Here is a 24,788-nt window from a genome sequence, read left to right as displayed (position 1 = left end):
TGCCTCTAGATGAGTTAAAAGGGGCAAAGTGAGAATGGATTGTTTGGTTGCTATGATTAAACACATAGAAGGGAGGAGGGGCCAATGCAACTCATCATCATCATCCAAGCCTTATCCCAACTATATGGGGTTGGCTACATGAATCCTGTTTCACCATTCTGTTCTGTTTAATGCCTACCCTTATAACCCATTCCAACTTGCAATAGATCACTTCTTCTTATGAGTGCTGTTGAAGGTCTTCTATGCACATGACTGGACCTTCTTAGTCTACTTTCTCTTATTTATCACCCATTGGATTATATTCCTTTGAATGACCTCATTTCTGATCCTATCCTTTCTAGATTTTCCACTCATCCATCTCATCCTATGCATTTCTGTCACTAATTCTTTGGACATGTTATTTCTTGACTGCCCAACACTCTGCTCCATGCAGCATAGCTGTCCTTACAACTGTTTTATAGAATTTTCCTTTTTATCTAAATCGTATTCACCTATCACATAAAGCTCTGGATGCACCCCTCCATTTGGAGAAGCTAGAGCTAATTGCTTCTATGGTGACTATCTCATTCACCTAGGGTTGATGGCTAAGCTAAATTAGATGTTGATACAGAAGAATTATGTTTGGCTGGGGGCTCCATTACCTCGAGGGGTTTATATTGGGTTTAATGTATATGCAAGGAACCAAATTCAGGTGTAATCTTTTGGGAAGACAGAATTCTGACCTATTGTTTAAGGCCAAGTTTTTCTTTCTTTTTTCCCCTGATGTACAATTGTTTCACTTTTCATTCTTAATAAAAAAGTTTTCTGTTACTGATCAAAAGAGGGATAAGAAAGTCCTACTTTGAATATGAGCTGGCTACAGTGCTATTGATCTTAATAAACACTTTGAATTTATGCATTGTTTTCCTGTATCGCTAGCCTGATAACTAGAACAATTCTGATTCATGCAGGAACTGCGGATTAATTATGGTTTTGGGGGCATTGTTTTGAGGTATCAAAGTAATTTTACTATATTATTTAAATCATTCACATCTGTGATTCAAGCTTTCAGCCTGTTTAGTCATGCTTTCTATAATTTCTCCTGATACATTATTTGGAGACCAAATCATTGTTTTCTTGTGTAGCTAGTGATTACCACTCCAACCTTTTTTTTTTTATAGGAAATGGTAACTTTCATTAAGCTTGAAGATAAGAAAACTGCAACTGTCACCTTCCAAAATAAGGTGACCCCTCATAACATAATCAATTTTTTTTTTTTTGAGAAAGGTAGTGTAACTTTATTAAACTTTTGAAAAGAGCAGAAGAAATACAACAGGCTCCCCAAGGATATTCCCTTGGCCAGGAATCAGCCCCACCTACACAATTCAAATCAGCTCCTAGACCTCAAAAGAGCCCCTAGGCCATAAGTCTGAAGCTCCTTTGCAACTGAAACCCAAGATACCGGCTTTCCAATAGAAAAGGAAATTAAAGCATCTGAATCTTTGGAGACATTCTCAAACAACTTCCTATTCCTTTCTGTTCAAATGGTGCTTATCACTGCATCCGGGATAGAAATCCACACACTTCTGGCAAGCTTTGAGAGACCTTGAAGCTCCCAACACCACAGCAGCTCCAACACAGTTTCAGGCATGACCCAAACTACACCCAGAGCTGAGAAATAATGCCACCAAATAAAGGAAGTGACAGTGCAATGGAGGAACAGATGGTTACTTTCTTCCATAGCTTGACTACAAAACACACATCTGGTCCTGGACCTGCACCCCTCTTTTGTTCAGATTAACTTTAGTTAAACACTTGTCCAACACCGCTGCCCAAACCAGAGCATTGATTTTTGAGGGGGAAATCGGATTTGAAATTCTGGAAGCAGGCACATCATCTAGGTTTCTATCTGAAAGCTTGAGGACAAAGAATTTTACTGAAAAAAGGCCATCAGCACCCCAATTCCAGCTCCAACTATCTTCAGACCTCAATACTCGGGTCCAAGGACTGAAGAGATCAACTCTAGCAGCTCAGCAGCCTCAACAATCCCCCAATCCTGAAAATGTCTTCGAAATGAAGGGCACCAGAAAACATAGCTGCCAATTACTTCATGGCAATCTGCAACAGCTGCATCTTGGTTCTCAGCAATCTGATACAGCTCTGGAAATGAATCTGAGAGAGGCCTGCTGCTACACCAATGATCTTTCCAAAAAGCAGCCTTTGGCCATTGCCCAATTTAGGACTTAACCTTCTGCTAAAGATTGGAAGTGTCCATAATTTTCCTCTATAGAGAGTAGCCTAAGGAGGGAAAAGACGAGATGGTTATCTAGTCACCTCTTTCTATTATATTTTAGCTGCAATTAAGTCTCTCCACCATCTGCCTCTTCCCTTCCCAGAAATACAACTGTCACCTACTAATGTGTAAGGTGACCCCTGAAACAAAAACTCCCTATTCACCCCTTGCTTTGCTAGGTTGTCAGCTAAAGCATTTGCTGACCTCGTAGACCTAGAAAATTGTGCATCCAGCTCCCTTGTGAGGCTCAATAATTCCCTTACAGGTTGTTTAAGGGACCACGTTCCCGAACTATTTGATTGCACCCAACCTACTACTGTAAAGACTACTGGAACAGACCAACAAAAAGCAGTTAATCAGTTTTACAAGAGGAGGCCACGTCAGCACAACTAATCGTCCACTTGCAACTGCTGTAACAGAAAGAAATCAAAGATTGTAAACAGTATAAGTAGTAAAGCACAAAGAGAAATAAGATGGTAATTCTTTCGGCATTAATCTCTCTCTCTCTCTCTCTCTCTCTCTTTCTCCTTCCAACGAATTCAGGAGGTTGGCCCCCTCGAAGAGGCCTGAGTTAGGCAGGTTCCTAACAAGTTGGTATTAGAGCTCGCATGACCAACACAAGAAACATGTCAGTGGACACCCGGGTGGATCAAATGGAGCTAGAGATCCATCGAATGTCTTCAGATCTCAAAGAAATGAAGGAAGGTTTCACTGCTCTCCTCAATCGACTAGAGCAGGGGGCAACGAACAAGGACAGAGGAAGCCAAGAAGAGCGCAGCAATGAAAACAACCGCAAAACAGGGGCGGCAACGAGAGCAGCCAAAATTGATTTCCCCATCTTCTCAGGCGGCGACCCAACTCCCTGGATCCTCAGAGCTGAACGGTATTTCGATTACCATGAGACACCTGGGCAAGACAGGGTAGCAATGGCTTCTGCGCATCTTGAAGGGGAAGCTATCCTCTGGTTTTAATGGTATCGACGGGGGCACCTTCGTCAAACTTGGGCAGACTTCACGGATGCCATGACTATCCATTTTGGATCGTCTGGGTTCGAAGATCATGATGAGAGTTTGGCAAAGCTACGACAGGTGGGATCAGTTAAAGATTACTAGATGGAGTTCGAAAAGTTGGCTGTGAGAGTCAAAGGGTGGACGGAGAAGGCGTTGGTGGGAAGCTTCATCGGCGGCCTAAAAGAAGAACTACGACTGGAAGTAAAGGCGATGCAGCCCACTCCGGTCATAAACGCGATAGCGCTAGCAAGATTGTACGAGGATAAGTTTGCTCAAGCAAGAAAGGTGCAATGGCCATGGGGTCTAGGAACCAGGACTGGACGACAACACCAGACAAGGAGGAAGGAATATTGGGCCCAGGCCTATTGGTTCCTTTCAAACGACTGACCTGGGCAAAGATGCAAGCCTGCAGAGACAAAGGACTTTGTTACAACTGCGAAGAGAAATTCGGGCCGGGCCATCGGTGCAAGAAACAACAAGCATTTCTCCTCCAAACAGATGCCGAAGAGGAAGACGACCTCACTGGTTGCGGAGAATCTAACCCAGGGTGGGAAATACAACCAAATGGCACACCTGAAATATCTCTACAAGCCCTTACGGGACTTGCATCCCCTCAAACAATGAGAGTTGCAGGGCTAATCCAGGGACGCCAAGTGTCAATCCTCATAGACAGTGGCAGTTCCCTTAACTTAATAACTCAAGTCTTGGTGGATAAAATGGGACTCCCAGTTCAACCAACGACTTTTACGGTTCATGTGGCCAACGGTAATAGCCTATCTTGCAATACCATTTGCATGGGCCTACCACTTAAGGTTCAGGGTCACTAGTTTGCGGTGGACCTATATCCTCTTCATCTCAGTGGAGCGGACGTGGTGCTAGGCAGTCAACGGTTAAGACAGGTAGGGCCCATGATCTGTGACTGGGCCCGTCTCACCATGGACTTCACATCAGGGAACTCTACAGTCTATCTACAAGGGCAAACATGCAAGGGTCCAAGGCCCATCAGTCTTGCAACATTAACAAAGCAAATAGGAGATCCGGATCAACCCATATTCATGCACATGGACTCAAATTGGACCAGCCCATCTTTAGCTAACAACAGCCTAGATGGGCCTAGAGACTTCCAAAGCCGCCTACAACAACTCCAATACTATGGTAGCATGTTCAAAGAATCCCAAGAACTTCCACCACGCCGGGAGCATGACCACCGCATCCCCCTCATGCCAGGAGCTGCCCCAACCAATGCCCAACAAGCTTTTGAGCAATTGAGACAGGCAATTGCGAGCCCTCCAACATTAGCATTGCCCGATTTCACAAAAGACTTCATCATTGAGTGTGATGCCTCCGGTCAAGGTGTTGGGGCTGTTCTCATGCAAGAGGGGCGACCACTAGCCTTTTTCAGCAAGGCCTTAACATCACAAAAGTGGGTCAAATCAGTTTATGAACGAGAATTAATAGCAATGGTCTTAGCAGTCCAACGTTGGCGATCCTACTTGCTCAGTAGACGGTTCATAATTAGGACCGACCATCAAAGTTTGAAGTTCTTATTGGATCAATTAGTTCTATCCTCGGAACAACAACGATGGATATCCAAGCTACTGGGGTACGACTACATAATTGAGTACAAAGCAGGGGTTGCTAACCGGGTGGCTGATGCCCTCTCACGACACCCACAATCATTTCAGTTACTAGTATCATCCCCAACTTCTCCACTCCTGGATCTACTTTGAAAAGAAGCCCAATCCCATAGGGAGTTATAGCAGTTGAAGGCCCAAGTATTGGAAAATCCCTCACGACACCCCGGGTACACCATTAAGAATGATCTACTCTTCTTCAAAGGATGCATGGAAATTCCGACAGATTCTGCTCATCTCAGGAATCTCCTGGAATTATTCCATGCCTCATCCACAGGTGGCCACTCCGGCATCCTACGAACACAAAAGTGCATCGCCACACAATTCCATCGAAAAGGCATGTGTACATCTATCCAGAACTTCATAGCCGGGTGTGCAGTATGCCAACAAAACAAGTCGGCCACTACAACACTAGCAGACCTCTTGCAACCACTCCCAATACCAACACAAGTCTAGGATGATATATCAGTGGATTTCATCACAGGATTACCCATTTTTGCCGGCAAAACAGTTATCCTTGTGGTAGTGGATAGATTGACGAAATACAGTCATTTCCTACCTCTATCACACCCATTTACAACAATCACAGTTGCTGAATTGTTCCTTCGGGAAATTGTGCGCCTACATGGGCTCCCCAGCTCAATTGTATCAGACAGGGACCCTATTTTTATGAGCCGTTTCTGGGCTGAGCTTTTTTGCCTGCACGGGGTTAAACTGTTCAAGTCAACTAGCTACCACCCCCAATCTGATGGACAGACAAAGGCGGTTAACAAGAGTCTCGAAACATATTTGAGATGCTTCGCGGGAGATCGACCAAGACAATGGGTGAAGTGGATCCACTGGACCGAATGGTGGTACAACACCACTTTCCATAGCGCCGCTGGGATGACACCCTTCAGAGCTCTATATGGTCGGGACCCTCCCCCTCTACTTCCTTATGAAAAAGGGACCACCACAGTAGCGACCGTAGAAGAACAACTAACACAACGAGATAAGGTGTTAAAGGAACTGAGACATCATCTCTTACAGGCACAACAATGGATGAAGCACACCTATGATAAACATCACTCAAATTACAACCTTTCAGACAGATTTCAGTTGCAAGCTTACAGTGGAACAAACTCAGCCCGCGCCATTTTAGACCATTTAAAATCCTTGAGAGAATAGGGTCAGTGGCCTACAAGCTGGACCTTCCGGCAACATCAAAATTGCACCCTGTATTCCATATCTCCTTACTGAAGAAAGGGCCGAAGTCAGGAGTCATTACAAGTGCGACCCTAACCACATTTTCAGAAGAAGGACAAGTGCAGATTGGGCCAGCCCGCATCATTGATTTCAGATGGGTGCACCGGGGTGGAAGAGTCATACCAGAAGCATTAGTTGTTTGATCTAAACTCCCAGAAGAGGATGTGTAATCATTCATGGGGAGAGAGAGACGAGAGGGAGAGAAAGAGAAGAAGAGGAAGATATGATTGAGAGACAAAAAAACCAACTACTTTTGGCAGCTGCCAGTTTAGTTATTTATATTAACTTAATATAAAAGGAATGGGAGATTACAAGTATGCCCCTGGTGGCACTACCTAGAAACAAACTAATAAGAAAGAAAGAAACTAAATGACTGACAACATCTTAAGATGACAACCCACTAACAACAACTATAAAATAACAATTAAATAATCCTTACAACACTCCCCCTCAAGTTGGGCTGAATATGTCTATCATGCCCAACTTATCAAATAACTCATTGTGCCGCGAGTATGGAAGCCCTTTTGTGAGAACATCAGCGAGTTGTTCCTTGGAGTTGACATAAGGGATGCAAATTTCCCTTTTTTTTCCAATTATTCCCATAAGAAGTGTTTGTCCACCTCAGTGTGCTTGGTCCTCTCATGTAGGACAGGGTTGCTGGCGATGTTTATGGCTGCCTTGTTGTCATAGTAAAGAGACATAGGATTATGAACAACAACTCCAAGCTCCCCTAGAAGATTTTTTAGCCAAAGGACTTCAGCCACCCCATGTGCCATAGCTCTATATTCAGCTTCAGCACTTGACCTTGCTACCACACTTTGTTTCTTGCTTTTTCATGTCACTAGGTTTCCTCCCACAAATGTGCAATACCCACTCGTGGACTTTTCTATCATCCACAGCACCTGCCCAATTAGCATCTGTAAAGACTTCCACCTTTAGGTGATTATGTCTTACTGAATAGTGGACATGTTTCGGGATACTTTTTTAAGTATCTAAGAACTCTCTCTACTGCCTCCATGTGTGGTTTCTTAGGAGAATGCATGAATTGGCTTAGAACCCCAACTGAATAGGCATTGTCTGGACGAGTCATGGACAAGTAAATCAGCTTTCCCACAAACCGTTGGAACTGTTTCACATCTTTCAGAGGTTCACCATCATAGTCACCCAACTTGTGATCAACATCCATGGGAGTATTTGCTGGCCTTGCACCTAGTTTGCCTGTGTCTTGTAATAGATCAAGGGTGTATTTCCTTTGAGAAATGAAGATACCCCTTTCTGAGCGGGCGAGTTCAATTCCAAGGAAATACTTCAGGTGACCTAAATCTTTCACTTCAAATTTAGATGCAAGGATTTGTTTCAATTTTTATATTTTTGAACTCCAATTTTCTGTAATGATGATATCATCCACATACACTATCAATACAACAACATGTTCCTGACATCTCTTCACAAAGAGTGTATGATCAGACTGACATTGTTTGAAGCCTACCTACTGAACTGCCATGTGAAACATATTGAATCAAGCTCTAGGAGATTGTTTTAAACCATAAAGAGACTTTCTCAGCTTGCACACCTTATTTTCACTTCCCTTGGCACATAATCCAGGGGGTTGAACCATGTATACTTCCTCCTCTAGGTCACCATTTAAAAAAGCATTTTTTATGTCCAGTTGATGCAATTCCCAGTCAAGGTTAGCAACTAATGACAGGAGAACCCTAATTGAGTTCATCTTAGCTACTGGAGCAAAAGTCTCATCATAGTCAACCCCGTACACTTGAGTGTACCTTTTGGCTACTAATCTTGCTTTGTACCTTTCAACTGTCCCGTCTGCCTTGTGTTTAACTGTAAACACCCACTTACACCCCACGGGGTCTTTCCCCCTTGGAAGATCCACCAATTCACAAATTTGATTTTTATGAAGAGCATTAATCTCCTCCTTCATGGCATCTGTCCATTCGGGGCATTTTAAGGCTTCTGCAACATTTCTGGGAACATGGATGCAATCAACTACGGATAGAAAGGCTCGGTATGAGGGGGAAATGTGATCATAGGAGACATACTGGGTAATGGGGTGTTTGGTAGTGCATGACCCGACTCCCTTTCTTTGAGCAATAGGAATGTCAAGGTCATCCACAGTAGGAGTAGGGGTATCAGTAGGTGCAATAGGGATTGGACCTACCTCTTGGGAGTTTAACAGTGTCGGTTGCTCAATGTTTGGATGCTCCACATCTCTATCACATTGTTGATCTCTACGGTGTGTACGTTCGAAGACACGAAAGGGAGCAAGGTCTGGAATGGAAGGAAGAGAGACTTGGCGGACCTGAACCTGGTTCTCCTCTTCCACACTACTACTCTCCCCTTGAGGAGAAGCAAGGAAGAATGGTTTAGACTCAAAGGACACATCCATAGACACAAAAAACTTATGACTAACGGGATCAAAGCACCAATACCCATTTTGAGAGGAGGGATACCCCTGAAAGATACAAGGAATGGACCGAGGGTTTAACTTACCTCGAGACGGAGACAAATCATGGACAAAGGCATGGCAACCAAAAACTCTCATGGGAATGGAAAATAAAGGGGACTGAGGAAACAACAACTGATGAGGGTTATGTAGTTCAGCACTCTAGAGGGCATGTGATTGATGGCATAAGCAGTTGTAAGTATAGCATCCATCCAAATCCAAAACCTTTTTGGAACATTCATGTGTAACATCATTCCGTGAGCTACCTCAAGGAGGTGTCTGTTTTTTCTTTCTGCAACACCATTTTGTTGTGGTGTTCTTGCGCATGAGCTCCTATGAATAGATCCGTGGGAGGCAAAGAACTCATTGATTTCACCATGGAAATATTCTTTTGCATTGTTGGATTGGAAGATCTGTATTTTAAGATGGAATTGCGTAAATACAATCCTTTGGAAGTCTTTACAATCTTTGGAACTTTGTCTCTACTACGCATAGGGAATACCCATGTATAGCGAGAGTAGTCATCGATCAATGTGATAAAGTACTTATATCTGCCCTAAGAGATTATAGTAGTTTGCCCCCATACATCAGAATACACAACATGAAAAGGAACAATTGATCTTTTATTATTTGAGTGAAAAGTTGTTCTGCGTTATTTGCTTAATTGGCATGTTTGACATTGGAATTTTGACATTGAACATGACTTAAATAAAACCAGAAACAAAGACTTTACTATTTCAAAAGAAACATGACCTAACCGACTATGCCACAACAACGTTCGACTCTTATTTGATTAACTATGTGACTTTGAGGATGACACCGAGAGACTAGCTTTGTTGTCGAGAATGTAGAGACTATCCACTAGGCTCCCTCTACCAATTGTCCTCCCAGAAGTTAGATCCTGAAAAAACACATGAACCAGGAAAAAATGTTACACTACAATTTAAAGAGCTTGTGATACTACTAATTGAAAGCAAATTTATAGGAAGTTGGGGGACATGCAATACATAATTCAGGTTAAGGTCATGGGGAAGAGATTGATCCTTGGCCTGCAATGGAAGAGAATGATCCATCTGCAAGCCTCACTTTATCCCTTCCTTTCAAAAGGCTACAAGTCTGAAACAAGTTCGGCTTACCGGTCTTGTGGTTAGAGGCCCTTGAGTCAATGATCCAAGGGGAACCAGTGGTAGTAGTGACATGGAATGCAGAAGCCGCATTACTTGATGTAAATGCAAATGAAGTAGGAGTACCAGTGACTGAACTATCCATATGTCGCAAAGCCTTACCATATGACTCCAGGTGGTCTCTGAAGGAATTCGTTATATCTTCCTTGGGGTTAGAATTAGTAAGGTGGTTCCGGGTAGTACCGACTACCTGAGTATCTTGGGTTGCCACATGTGCTGCATTATGTGCTGTGTTCATCTTCTTCTGACCTTGCCCTTTACCCTGTTCTTGATTCTTCACTGCCCACTTGGGTTTCCCGTGAATGTCCCAACATGTGTCACGTGTATGCCGTGAGCGCCGATAGTGGGTACAAAACAACTTGTCTTTATATCAGCCTTCTTGGTGTCACTTTTCTTCCCCATGTTGTTATTACTCATTGCAGCCAAAGCAACTTGTTGCTCCCCCTCGGTTGTAACCATCACACTCCGCCTACTTTCTTCCGATTGAACAAGAGCATATACCTCGTGAACCGACGACAACTCTTTGCTTCTTAAGATTTGAACTCTCAAGGGTTCATAGGCAGGGTTCAGTCCCAACAAGAAGGCAAACACACGCTGTTGAGAAACCAGCTTCCTGTAGGCCTTAGCATCGTCATCATGTTTCCAATATATAGCCTGATAATGATCCAATTCTTTCCATACGGAAGTAAGGGCTGAACAATAGGAAGACAAACTATGATTTCCCTGTTTACAGGTTGAGGATTCAGCTTGCAATTGGTAAACCTTGGCATAATGCCTTTGCTCAGAATAAGTAGTTTTGGCCTGTTCCCAAATCTCACTAGCGGTGTCTGCCCACATAAAGTTCTTCTTCACATCAGGTTCCATTGCTGCAAGGAGCCATGACATCACCATACTGTTTTCTTGGTCCCACCTATCATGTTCAGTTGTCTCACTCTTGGGTTCTTTCACCCTTACATTTATGTAACCAGCTTTTCCCCTTGCCGTTACATAAAGTTTTACACTTTTAGCCCACTCCAGGTAGTTTAGACCATTTAAAGGGGTAATGGGTATGGGAAACATCATGTTTTCACTTCCCATACCAGCTGTGTTGTGGGTCAGTGTAACCCCCGATGAAGTTGAATCATAGTTTGCCATAGAGTACTGCTGAATCAACCAAATCCCATACAACTACACAACAACCACAATCATAATATCAACCCTCAAGGAATTTACTTCTGGAATGTGGAAAAAAAACAAAAAAAAAAATTGCTGAAATCAACCTAGTGATGGTTCAGTCATGAAAACAGCCAGTAATCAGTCCAACACCAGTTGTTAGAATAGTATACTAGCAGTCCGGTGCAATCTAACAATCCAGCATCCAAGCAAAGGTATAAAACCAAGAAATAAGGCCTTCACACCATTGGCCATAAAAAAAACAAGAACACATACCCTGTCCAACACCTGTACGAAGATGCCAACCAGAAACTAACTTCACAGCATCGAACAGATAAGAAAGGGAGTCTTTTTCTGCATCGCCCTTCTTCTACCAAGGTCTCCTTGATATTACGACCAAGGAAGAACCCAAAGGAAGAGCCACAAGTAGTCTGCTAGGGTTTCTCTGTCTTCCATGTCCAATAAATCAAAGAAGAAAAGAGGACGAAGCAGGTTCAGATGGGAGAGACCGATTTCTTTATAGCCCAGAACCTTGCTTTGATACCATGTAATCATTCATGGAGAGAAAGAGAAGAAGTGGAAGATATGATTGAGAGACAAAAAAACCAACTACTTTTGGCTGCCGCTAATTTAGTTATTTATATTAACTTAATATAAGAGGAATGGGAGATTACAAGTATGCCCCTGGTGGCACTCCCTAGAAACAAACTAATAAGAAAGAAAGAAACTAACTGACTAACAACATCTTAAGCTGACAACCCACTAACAACAACTATAAAATAACAATTAAATAATCCGCACAACAGGATGCAACCTTGGACTCCTATTTAGATCTGCAATCAAATTTTCCCACATTAGACCTTGAGGGCAAGGTCGCTCTAAAGGAAGGGGGGATTGTAAAGACTACTGGAACATACCAACAGAAAGCAGTTAATCAGTTTTACAAGAGGAGGCCACATCAACACAACTAATCATCCACTTGCAACAGCCGTAACAGAAAGAAATCAACGATAATTTGAAAAATCTCTTTGATTTTTCAAAACTGAGTATAGAAGAGGAAAAAGATCTGCCAAACCCAAGAATTCCCAGAAACACGAAAAGAAGAGATAATTTGAAAGGGAATACAAGTTCTGAATCTATCCTTAAGGGTAGATTCCCCAATCCACAAGTCCTCCCAAAAAAGAATCTTATTGCTGATGCAGGCATCATTCCTGATGAAAGGAGAGAAGACAAGCACGACACCAGCAATGTCTTTCCACAGGGAAAAGTGCGAAGCCCTAGGATCGATTCCAACATTCCATCCATTTGCTGCCATTCCATGACTACTTTTTATCACCTTGTGCAGTAAGCTTTCTTGCTCCTTAGGAAACCTCCATAACTCTTTGCCTAACAATGCTGTGTTTCTTAATTTGATATTTTCCAATCCCTAAGCTCTCTCTTGTCTTTCTTTCTAGACGCCACTTCCCACTTTACTGTATGATCCTTTTTAGAATCACCGGGTTCCCATAGAAAATCTCTCATTGTTTTTTCAATCTAGTTTGCAATCTTAACAGGCAATTTGAAGGTTGACAAAAAAATACATTGGCAAATTTGCTAGTGTTGACTTAATTAGAGTGATTCTGCCCCCTAACGAGATGTAGTTTCTTTTCCATCCCGCTAGTCTCTTTGAGAATCATTCCAAAACTGGGTACCGAAAGCTATCTGACATCGGGTTTCCTCCCAAAGGTAAGCCTAGATACTTAAGAGGCCAATCACTTGCCTTACAACCTAGAGATCTTTCCAAAGATGCCACCTCTACTTCTTGCTTATTAACTCCAACTACACAACTTTTATTCCAATTTACTCTCAAGTTGGAGACCTTTTCAAAATTCTTTACCAACACCTTTAGATTTTCCAACTCCTCCAGATTTCCTTCACAAAAAAGAATTAAGTCATCACCAAATTGAAGGTGGGTAACAACTTTTTCCTCCCTCCTTACTCTCCACCCTCTAAACAAGTTTCTAGCATTAGCTCAGTAATCTGGACACTCAAAGCATCAACTATTAGGGTGAAAAGGAAAGGGGAAAGAGGGTCCCCTTGTCTTAAACCTTTTTTTTCCGGGAAGAATGGAATAAAGGCATGAAGAGACACAATCCTTAACCTAATCACACCGCCTCTCTCCAAAACCTCTAATTTTCAATACTTCTAGTAAAAAACCCCAATCCACCAAATCATAGGCCTTCTCTAAGTCGACTTTGCAAATCAGACCCTTTTCCCCTTGTCTTTTTCTGTAACCCACACTCATTGGCAATAAGGATCTGATCAATAATTTGTCTTCCTGACACAAATGCCCCTTGGTTCGGAGAAATCAAGGATGGTGGTACCTTTTTGATTCTTTCTGCTAAACCTTTGAGATTACCTTATCCATGCTACCAATTAGGCTTATGGGCTTAAAATCCTTTGGGTGATTTGTATTGACCTTTTTAGGAATCAAAGCTATAAAAATAGCATTGGACTCGAATTTATCTTACCTCTTATAATATCTTAGCAATCTTGTTAAAAGGCCACTGTGAAACCATCGGGGCTTGGGAATTTAGATCTTTCTATTGAAAAAACAACATTTTTTACTTCTTGGACCTCAAAATTCTTTTCTTCTCTTCTCTCTCTCTCTCTCTCTCTCTCTCTTTCTTTCTCTCTCTCTCTCTCTTCTTGGGCTGTCATAAATGGATTTGAAATCCACAAAAGCTCTTGCTATCTCCTCTTCACTTGTAATCACTTTCCCATTCCATTCCAGCCTCCCCACAAAATTCCTCTTCTTTCCATTGCTAGAGTATAAAAAAATTTGGTATTCCCATCTCCCTCCTTCAGCCACTTACACCTAGATTTTTGTCTCCAACATATCTCCTTTTTCCTAATGATTTCCTCCAACTCCTGTTTCAGCTTCCAACGCACTTCCCTCTCTCCTACTGTCAATCTTCTCTCTGCCTCACCTACATCAATTTCTTGAATCCTTTTGGCAATCCACTCCTTTCTTTCTTCCACTCTCCCAAATTCCTCCTTATTCCAGGCTTTGATTGATCCTAGCTTTCCGGGCCTGTAGCTTTTTATAAAACTTGTACCCTTTCCACCTGAATTCCACTTGGTCTTCTTCCCACCACAATTAAACCTTTTTGATAAAATTAGGATGAAGCAACCACATGTTTTCAAACCGGAAAGGACAAAACTCCACCTCAATTTTCTTGGGATAACCTAACTGGACAATGATTTGAAGTAGGTCTAGGGAGAGCCCTTACTACCAGTCCCCTCCAAGTAGATTCCCAATCTAAAGAGAATGAGAATCTATCTAATTTACAACACAGGGGTTCTTGGAAATTGGACCAAGTGAAATTTTCTTGCAACATGGGTAGCTCTCTCAGCTCATATGAGTCCACAAAAAGGTTGAACTTTTTCATGCTAGAGGTGACCCTATGGTTTGGATTGGTAGTCTCATTTAGGACTCTTATGACATTGAAATCGCCTCCTAAACACCATAGGCCGTTCCAAAGACCCCTAATGGCTGCAAGCCCCTCCCAAAAATATACCTTTCCCTATATGAGTTATGTTCATAAATATTGGTTAAGGCCCACTCAAAGCCATCCTCTTTCCTTCTCAATTTGATTGTTATCATAAAATTGCCAATTTCTTCAGTACCGTCCACCTCTTCATTCTTCCATATTGTAATGGACTAATGATGCCTCCTGATGCTCCCCATGATTGTATAAACGCCTAGGCCCAACTTAACCCTCTAGCTGACCATACACTCCTCACCCATCTTCCATCCACCTCTGCCAGCTTTGACTCTTGAATTAAGACAGTGGTCGGCTTCTCTTTCCTAAGGACTTCCTAATTACACTTCTTTTTCTTGAGCTCCCCAATCCCCTTACATTCCAACTGATTATCTTCATGGAAATATAAACAAAAAGGCCCAAAGATTCAGCTTAATTTAACCCAACTTTCTTTCCTTCCTTCCTGTGCCTCCTCTTTCATAATCCACACCACACTTAAAGTCTTTCGACTTCATTCATCTGCTTTTTTCTTCTTCTAGAAGTCTCTCTCTCCCCGGATCTTTTGTCTGAGTTACTTCTTGTCCTTTTTTCTTATCCCTGCTAAATTTTTAATTGCCTTTTTAGCTCCAGCACCATTCTTATTAATCTCCCTCTTCTTTTCCATAGATTTAGCCCCTGGAAGTTCAGCCCCTTCTTCTGATCCCAACCTGGAATGCATTTCCACCTCTGCCAACTGCTTGAAAAGGATCACTATTAATTCCCAGATTCACTGCCCATCCTCCTTAGACTCTTCTCCAGCCTCAACATCCCCTATCTCTTCTGTTACTTCCACTGAATCACTAGGAATGGCTGCTGCAGGACAGGACCTGGAAATACCTTCTGGCTGGACAGACAAAACAAAAGGAGAGAGGGGGGGATTAACCGAATCACAAATAAGAACCAAAGAGGATTGGTGCAACATACCAGGCTCCAAGTGGTCTGCACTAAGTTCCGCAGAAGATTGGACTATAGGGCTTTTAAACAGGGGGTTCTCCAAAACAACCTTTGAAGTGCAAGCCGGGGGAGGGGTGAACCCCCTGTTTGTGGTGTAACTTGGCTTGAAATGATCCTGGCATGTCCAACTTACTGGCATCTCTCATGCATTTAGATCTTTTATGGGTTTAGTTGGCTAAACTTGCATGTTCCAAGAACCTTTTTCCCCTTTATTTTCAAGAGTTATTTGCATCCCTGCAAAGTTTTGTCCTCATTGACATTTTGTCAAGCTTGGCATTTATATTAATTTGTCTGCCATATTCCGGGGCTATTAAGATACTATTTTCTGTGTTTATGATAAAATACAAAATTTAGCATACATCTTTTTGGATTTCATGTCATCCAATGTATGCAATAGCATATCTGATACTTACGATCTTTCTCTTTTCAGTTGATGGACTAAGCATTTAACTGATACAACTTTCCTTAAACATTCATGGGTCTATTTGCCATCCTTTGTTCTCCACTTCTCCTTGAGCAAACTAAATGGATCAATTGTGAACTAGGTCCATGTAGCACCATGACCTCAATCGCAAGTAGTGATCCATGAAATCAAAGAGCCTGTCTTGTTAACCTTTTTTTTTTTGGGAGGGGAGGAGAAAAAGTAGAATTTTATTCAAATGAAGCCAAATGGTACAAAACCAACTAACCCTAGTGGCCTAGTCTAGTGTCATTTAGAAGCTACCCTGCAGCATTAGGAGAAGATTAAGTACTCTACTATTCCTTCTATTAGGTGGAATTTAATCTTTTAATGGGGTTTAGCTACTTATATTGTTATCATAGTCTGATGTCCCTACTATACACAAGGACCTGAAGGAAGTCAATCAATTATTTGGCCTATCATAGGGGGTTGTTTAATCCTAATAAATCCAACTGAGTTGTCCTGGCCATGGACATTATCTTTAATTGTATATCTTCAGGTGCAGCATACCTGATTGGACAGTCTGGTGAGCATGTGACCATTAATACCATATTCATGGATAGTCTCGTAACTCTAATATGGTAGAACTCCTGACATGGTACAGGCCTGGGAAAACTGAGGTAACCTAGGGCTGTTGGACATTAAGGTTTCAGTTTATGACTGAAGTAGGCTAGGTTATCTGGGCCTGTATTTGGAATGGTTATGGGGAAAATTAATGTTTTCATTGGCTGAACTGAGATTTTCCCTGGTTATGCAGGAAAAGAGGAAACTTGAGTAAACTTTTGGAATAATCTAAAAAGTAGAATTAGGTCTTAATCAAAGTGGTCGCTGAGAGAGATTTGATTTCTCTTACTCTGGGAATTCTAGGTATCACATGTAGAAGTAGAAATAACTCCCAGGGGTAATATCACATGATCATGAGAACTACAATGATTTCAATTCTTCATTCTCTTCTTCAACCAAAAGGTAACAATTATTTACATGTTTTCTTTAGGGTGGAGGAGTGCCAGAAAAAAGACTGTGGTGTTCTTATAACACCTTAGAAAAGAAAATGAAAAAAAAGAATAAAAATGAAAACTTGTCAAAAGAGTTATTCAATCTCCAGGATAAGTTAAAGCAACACAAAAGAAAGATTAATGGACACATTCTCATACCTAGACCCTACTTACTGAAAGTAAAAATAAACTAAGATATCCATGGTACCTACAAAATACAGAAAAGACTACATAAGAAGAGAATAAAGTCTGTTGACCCTCTCTTGCAACTATTTTAATTCTTCATCAATCCCATTATTTCTTTTTTTATAACCTATTAACTAATTCCTTCCAAGAAACAGGAGATTTAATTTTTAAAGATGGTCCTCATAAGGTTCTACCTGTAATTAATCTTATGCCTATCTTCCATGTGGCAGTCCTGTTGGAAGGCAATGCATCTCAAAAGAGGACCTTGTCTTAATAAGGAGAAAAGGATTGGCTGTGGTGGATTGTTCATGGGCACGTTTGAGTGATGTACCTTTTGTGAAGCTTCGTTGTGCTGCTCCTCGTCTTTGTATGAATCCTTAACTACCTTTTTCAATTTTTGTCTTTCTTTTTCTATTTCTAGATAATTCACAAACATCTATTTCATGTATGTGCATCTGTTGCCTCCATTTGCAGATTCGGAATTTTAGACATTTTTCTCTTTCCTTCTGTTGTTACTTGTCTTGGGTCCTATGTTGCATTTATTCATGTAAAAGAGAGAAGAAAACAATTGTTTTATAAAAGATGGGTTCTCCATGGGTGTTTGGTTAATGACATGTATGTGTGCATGTGTGTCTAGTTCAGTGATTTAAAAGGCGCGCCTAGGTGCACAAGAGAGGTGCATTTTAGGGTAGGTGCCTCGCCCAGGTCCTAGGCGTAGCCCTTTCAAAAGGCGCACGCCTAGTGCAATTTGCGTCTCAGCCCAGGCGTGCGCCTTTTGAAAATTTGACGCTTTTTTTTTGTGTCTAGTGTTTGGTAATGTTGTTCATTCATTCATCCTAATAAAATATCTTCTTAAAATGCAATTAAAACTATAAGATCATTATTTGTTGTCCTAGGCACAGCCCTATTTGGTAACGTTGTTCATTCATTCATCCTAATAAAATATCTTCTTAAAAAGCAATTAAAACTATAAAATAATTGTTTTTTGTGTGAGAACTAAGAATTTAAGACCTGACATGGACTTGTTTGGGCTTGCCTCGAGGGGCGTGACACAAAGGCGGCTCGTAGAATCAGGAATGTAATATGTTTTACATCACATTAGCTAGTTGAATATGTGTTACATGTTATATTTATGTATTTTAATTTTAGATAAAAGGTTTTTTAAAACATTTATTTTAAAACATAAGTTTTTATTTTTATTAATTTTATGTTTAATAATTTTTTGATTTTTTTGATTTTTTGGCTTTTATTTATTTTTGTTATTTTTTATGCCTTGCTTAAAAAGGCATGCACCTTGCCTTGCGCCTCAGGCGCAAATTGACTCCTGCACCTTTTTTGCGCCTTGCACTTTTAAAACACTGGTCTAGTTGTAGAATTAAAAATGTTTTTCTCCTCCTGCTGGACGTTTAGAGGAATTGGTTGACACTTGACAGACACCATAGCAAGTTGCAACCATGAGTTTTCTTAAGTTCAGCTTACCATATGCATATCTTATCTGCATATACTTAATTGGTCATCTATTAATTGCTGCCTATCTTCCTTCCCCACTCTTACAAAGAGATAGGTTTAACATGATTACTCTGCTATTTTACAGCCTTTTAGGCACTAGTTCCAATGCTATCTGTTATTTGAAGCGAAGAAAATAAGTATCAAGCTAGAACGCTAGATATATATAACCATGAAAACCATTCTGTAATTATTTTGTAACTGATGGGAGAGCCGAAAAAAAACTATATTTTATTAATAGCTGATTGGAGCAGATTAATGACGAAAAAAATATAGAAAGTATATCTATCAAAAAAAGTCCAAGAATAAAATACAAAAGCAAGAGTTATCCCCGCCATGCTACTCTTTCCTCAAAATGTGCCCGACAAATACAAAAATCTCTATTCACCATCCAATATTCTTTGATAGTTTTGCACTTTGCAGCTTGGCCAACAGTTATCCTTCTATTCACCTCTGTTTGATCTCCCAAATTTTAGAGAAAAATAGAATATGATGCAGGACAGTGAGAGGAGGTGGGCTTCAGATCTCACACTGCCTTGAAAATCTGTGTTATCAAGAACATTTAATGTTTCATGAGAAAATGAATTATTGGAATACTTAGAGAACTTCAAGATTTGTTAATGCTTATGGTTTTCAGATTAAAATATCCTTGGGAAATTAAGTCTCTCAAGAAAATAAAGCTTCAATAAGCAGGATAATAGGTTATTCTAAAAAGATATTATCGTATCTTTGTGGCACTGATCTAAATTACTGAAATGTGCTGTCAAATCATCTTTGCTGTTATTCAGAGGTGGGCTTCCTGATTTAATTTTTCCTCTATAGTCTTCATTTTGATTTTTTGGGACCTTTACCCGATTTTAACATTGGAGATCTATTAAATAGTGTGGAGATCTTAGATGTTGTCACCTTCTGAATATCTGATGCCACATGACCTGTTCCATTACCTGTATTTTTTTGATAGATAATAGCAGTTTTATTAACTAAAAGTAGACATATAACATACTCCCCACAAAGAGGCGTGAGGTGCAAACACAACTTCCCACCTAACCACATTGTCTTTCCTTCCCTCCCTAGGCTTCCACAAGAAATCCCTCATAATTTTCTCTACCTTCAAAACCTCCCTTTGTGACATTCTAAAGACCGAGATAAAGTAAACTAGACGATTTGCTAGAGCAACCTTTACTAAAGTAATACGACCCTCAAGAGAGATGTAGTTCCTCTTCCAAACCTGTATTCTATGTCTTGATACTACATTTGTGGAAACCTAGGAGTTTATGGAAGAAGGTGAGAGAAGAAGAGAAGGGAAGAGAGAAGAGAAGAGCTCGATCCCTCTCTCCAGTCTCCAAAGATATCTTTTCTTTCTTTAATTGTAATCTGAGCATATTTCCATTGATAGCCTCAAATAAGGAACTAAGGTCCATTCGACCCATTATCTCTACACTCCCCCTCAAGCTAAGCATAGATATCAATTGTACCCAGCTCTCTTACATAATGTTGTAGCTTTGCTTTTGGAACTCCTAGTTAAAAGTGTGAGGGCATTTCTGTTCTTTTGTGGTTTTTTGTATTTGGGTGCCTATTCAAGGGCACCTTTGTAATTTTGCTTGTAAAGAAGAAATGAAAAGTCTCTTGGTGTAACACCAAGCATTCTCGACACTTCTTCTTTTTTCTTCTTCTCTTCTCTCTTCAACATCTCTAAACTTTACAACTTGGTATCAGAGCTACGCACGATCAAGAAAACTCTTTGCTGCTGGTCGTGACTCACAGACAGATCTGCTGATGTCAGCATGCCGCCAATTGACGTCAGCAGTCCGTACAGTCGGCGACACCTTCATGGGTTTTTGATGATCGCTGATTCACCCTGATTTTAGGGGAATTTTGGTATAAGTTCCATGGTGGTTTGAAGTTGTTTTGGATTTTTCGGATGAAAATTGGAAAAAGTCCTGATCTAGAATTTAGGGCTTGCATGCTCATATGTTGGATTGGTTGCTGCTGAAACCTCTTGTGTTTGAGTCGTGGTAAACCCCTGGGACTGTAGGAAGTAGTCCTGAATTATTTAGACCCCTAAAACTTTATTTGGGAATTCTTTTCTTCCCATATTTTGTTGTTAGTACCTATTTTTCATAGGTTTTTTGCTATAACTTGTGTCTAACCTTGTTGGAAGATTGTGTTGCTGGTGAGAATTTTTTTTTGGAGGGGCTGTTCTCAATGGACTCACACAAAGATGTCCGCTTACCTATCTATGTTCTCTCGGGAAGCAAAACAATGCTGAAGGACAGATTACTACTGTAGAACTTGATGGGACAAATCATCCAAGCTTACAATCGGTGGAAGAGGTAAGCTCGAAATTATTACCGATAAGGAAGCTAAGTCGAAGCCTGAAGATCCACACTATTCCAAATGGGAGCAAGATAATCCGTTGGTTATGTCATGGCTTGTATGCTCTATGCAGCCACACATTGCTCGTAACTATATGTTCCTTCCAACAGCTAAAGATATTTGGACAGATTAACTGCAACTTATTCTCAAGAGAAAAACATTTCTAGAATCTATTAGTTGCAAAGAGAAGCATGTAATATGCGATAGGGGATAAATAAGTGGCCATGTATTCCTCCTTACAATCAATTTGGGAAGAAATTGATCATCTTGAGGCTTTGGAGTGGAAAGATCTTGTTGATGTTGAACAATGCAGGAAGTACATTGAAAAAACTCGAGTAAAAGTTTTCAATTTTCTTGCTGGACTGAATGTTGATTATGACTTCACTAGGCAACACATCCTTAGTGCTGATATTTGGTCACTCTCCACAGCATATTCTCTTGTACAGAATGAAGAGAGTAGGAGGAATGCTATGATGCAAGTGTTTGTAAGTGAGCACATTGTTCCTTTGCCCACGAAGCTTAAGCAGAGTTTTGGTAAACATGAAGAGGTATTTTGTGAATACTGTAAGAAGCCGAAGCATACCAAGGATAGATGCTGGAAACTAAATTCCCACCTGAAACCTGAAAAGTTTAAAACTGGAAAGAAAGTAAATGCTCATGTTGCTACTACAAGTCATGATTCTCATATTGACATGCTTGAGGGAAATCATCTTGCTCTGGCATTTACTCATGACACCTTTGATGTGATGGAGAAATTGAGAGGCATCTTACTCTATCTTGAAAAGAGTAGGTTGCCTACATCTATTGGTTCAAATGCTTCTTCTAGTGCCTTTGCAAAATCAGGTACTACACTTGCGTGTCATGTCCCAGTCTCTAGCTCTTAGATAATTGACACAGGAACCAATGATCATATGATTGGTATGCCTTCCTACTTTACCACTTATAGATTTTTCAGGGAAAGGTACAATTGCCGTTGTCGATGGATCCCAGACCCCAATATCGGGTTTGGGTGAAGTTAAACTTACCAATAGCCTTTCTTTGAACTTTGTACTCCATGTTCCACAATTTCATAGAAATCTCTTATCTATTTGTTCTCTTACAAAGGCTCATAATTGCTCTGTAACCTTCTTTCCATCTCATTGTGTCTTTCAGGACCCGAGTATGGGGAAGACGATTGGTAGTGGACATGAAGCCAATGGAGTTTATCTTCTTGATCACTCTCCAATGTTAGGGTTGATGTGTCATTCTATGTCTTGTCATGATGAGAAACCAAGTCAATTGAAATTGTGGCATCATCGTCTTGGGCATGCGTCTTTTGGTTCCTTGAAGTTTTTATTTCCTAGTTTGTTTGAGTCGTTGTCTAGTTATGGTCTGCAATGTGAAAATTGGCAACTATTAAAGCAATGTAGAATAACCTTTTTTGCAAGTAACGAAAGAAGTAATGTTGCTTTTCATTTAATACATACTGATGTTTGGGGACCTTATTCTATTCCATGTATGGGTGGTTACAAATATTTCATTCTCTTTGTTGATGATTACTCGTGGTATACTTGGTTGTATTTGATCAAGAGCTGAGACGAAGTTCCTTCAATTGTGAAAGGCTTCTTTGGTATGGTGGAGACACATTTTGAGAAGAGGATTAAGATTATTAGATTTGATAATGCCAAGGAGTACTTTGAGAAGCACTTACAAGCCTTCATTGAAGAAAAAGGGGTGATTCACTACAATTCTTGCCCTCATACTCCCCAACAAAATGGGGTATCGGAGAGGAAAAACATACATGTGATTGAAGTTGCTAGAGGCTTGTTATTCCAAATGCATGTTCCAACTAAGTTTTGGGGGGATGCTGCTCAAACAATTGTATTACTTATTAACAGACTTACCTCACGGACCCTTCATCTCCAATCTCCTCATCAGCTTCTTTTTTCCTGATGAGGATACATTTCATCTTCCTCCCTAGGTTTTTGGGTGTGTTTGCTATGTCCATAACATGAGTCCTTCTTGGCTGAAATTTGATCCAAAGTCTATCAAGTGTGTCTTCTTGTATTATTCTTTAGTCCAAAAGGAGTATCATTGTTATGACCGTTGTTCTGTTAAAAGGTATGTGTCCAAAGATGTCACATTCTTTGAGTCTACTCCCTTCTTCTCTGTCTTTTGTCCTTCTCTTCAGGGGAATGATGTTAGTCAAGATCGGACTCCCTTTTGTATGTCGGTTCCTACAACTGATGCTGTCAGTCCTTTTTCTCCTCCTCCCTGTGGTCGTAGTAGTCCTCCTCTCGTGCCTCCTATTACTCGGTCTTGGCATTAGTGGTTCGTTAGACGAAGGAGGATGACTATAGAGATTGAATGTCCATTACAATTTGACCTCCTGGACTCATGTAATTTGGATTCTGAACCTCTTCATGTTTCCGATGCTTGTGTTGAATTTATTGTCGAGCCTCCTCTTGTAGATTCTGACCTCAACTTTCCTTTTGCAATTCGTAAAGCAAGAATGACATGTGCTAAGTATCCTATCTCAAACTATGTCTCTTATGGTACTTTGTCACCCTCTTATTGTGCCTATTGTATCTTCTATCGCTTCTATTTTTATCCTTCATAATGTTAATGAGCCAATGCAGTTCCCTCATTGGAAGGATGCTATGAACTAGGAAATGGAGGCACTCAAAAAAAAAAAAACAGACATGGGAAATTGTTTCTCTTCTAAAAGGCAAAATTCCTATTTGATGCAAGTGGGTTTACATAGTGAAGCATAAAGCTGATGGCTCAATTGAAAGGTACAAAGCTTGACTTGTGGCAAAATAGTACACCTAGTCTTATGGCATTGATTACTAGGAAACGTTTGCGCCAATAGCCAAGATGAATTCAATCCGAGTTATCATGTCTCCTGCTGCCCACTATTCTTGGCCCTTGTATCAAATGGATGTTAAGAATGCCTTCCTTAATGGAGACCTTCAGGAAGAAGTTTACATTGGAATTTCCTCGAAGAGTGAACATCCTTGGGAATGAAGGAAATGTTTGCCATTTGAAGAAATCCCTTTATGGCCTTAAACAGTCCCCTCGAGTTTGGTTTGATAGATTCAGGAAAGTTGTCATAAAAAATGGCTTATCACAATCACAAGCTGACCATACCCTATTTATTAGGAGAGCAAATGGAAAAATAACTACGTTGATAGTATATGTCGATGATATTGTTATCATAGGAGATGATATGTATGGGATTGCTGAACTGAAGTCTTTCCTTGCTACTGAATTCGAAATTAAGGATCTTGGAAATCTCCGGTATTTCCTAGGGATTGAGGTAGCAAGGTCAAAGAGGGGCATTTTCTTAGAGGAAATATGCCATTCATTTGCTTCAAGAGGTAGGAGAATTGGATTGTAAACCAATTAAAACTCCAATTGATCCCAATCATAAGCTGGGAGTTGATGATGGAGATGCCCTTCTTGACAAAGGTGCGTATTAGAGACTTGTTGGTCGCCTTCTCTACTTGTGTCTGACTAGACCAGATGTATCATATGTTGTGAGTGTGGTCAGCCAATACATGCACATGCCTAGATTATCTCATATGCAAGCAGTGAATAGAATACTTGCCTATTTGAAGGGATGTCCAGGATATCATATTGTGACAATCAAGTTGCCATAAACATAGCCCACAACCTTGTTCAACATGATCGCACAAAACATATAGAGGTTGATTGACATTTCATTAGAGAAAGAGTTGTCAGTGGAGAGATTTGTCTACCTTATGTGAGGTCTGAAGACCAGTAAGTTGATTGTCTTACTAAAGGT

At 40.6% G+C, this 24,788-nt stretch overlaps 1 protein-coding gene across 6 annotated transcripts in view; it reads left to right on the top strand.

The window, feature by feature from the left end:
* LOC148851384 (RNase L inhibitor protein-like protein) overlaps window positions 1–24,788 on the top strand; it is a 46,822-nt gene that overhangs the window by 6,604 nt on the left and 15,430 nt on the right. For 3 of the 6 annotated variants that reach the window (XM_088946661.1, XM_088946658.1, XM_088946662.1), the window contains 2 exons: window positions 951–991; window positions 17,350–17,486. In XM_088946661.1, the coding sequence (XP_088802787.1) occupies window positions 951–991; window positions 17,350–17,486 (178 nt within the window). The remainder of the gene's footprint in view (window positions 1–950; window positions 992–17,349; window positions 17,487–24,788) is intronic. The other 3 variants (XM_088946657.1, XM_088946656.1, XM_088946660.1) reach the window with 1 other exon arrangement.

Source organism: Nelumbo lutea, chromosome 5 (genome assembly GCF_056320005.1).
Source record: "Nelumbo lutea isolate HS-2025 chromosome 5, American lotus-T2T, whole genome shotgun sequence".
NCBI lineage: Eukaryota > Viridiplantae > Streptophyta > Magnoliopsida > Proteales > Nelumbonaceae > Nelumbo > Nelumbo lutea.
This window is presented reverse-complemented; position numbering and strand designations above follow the sequence as displayed.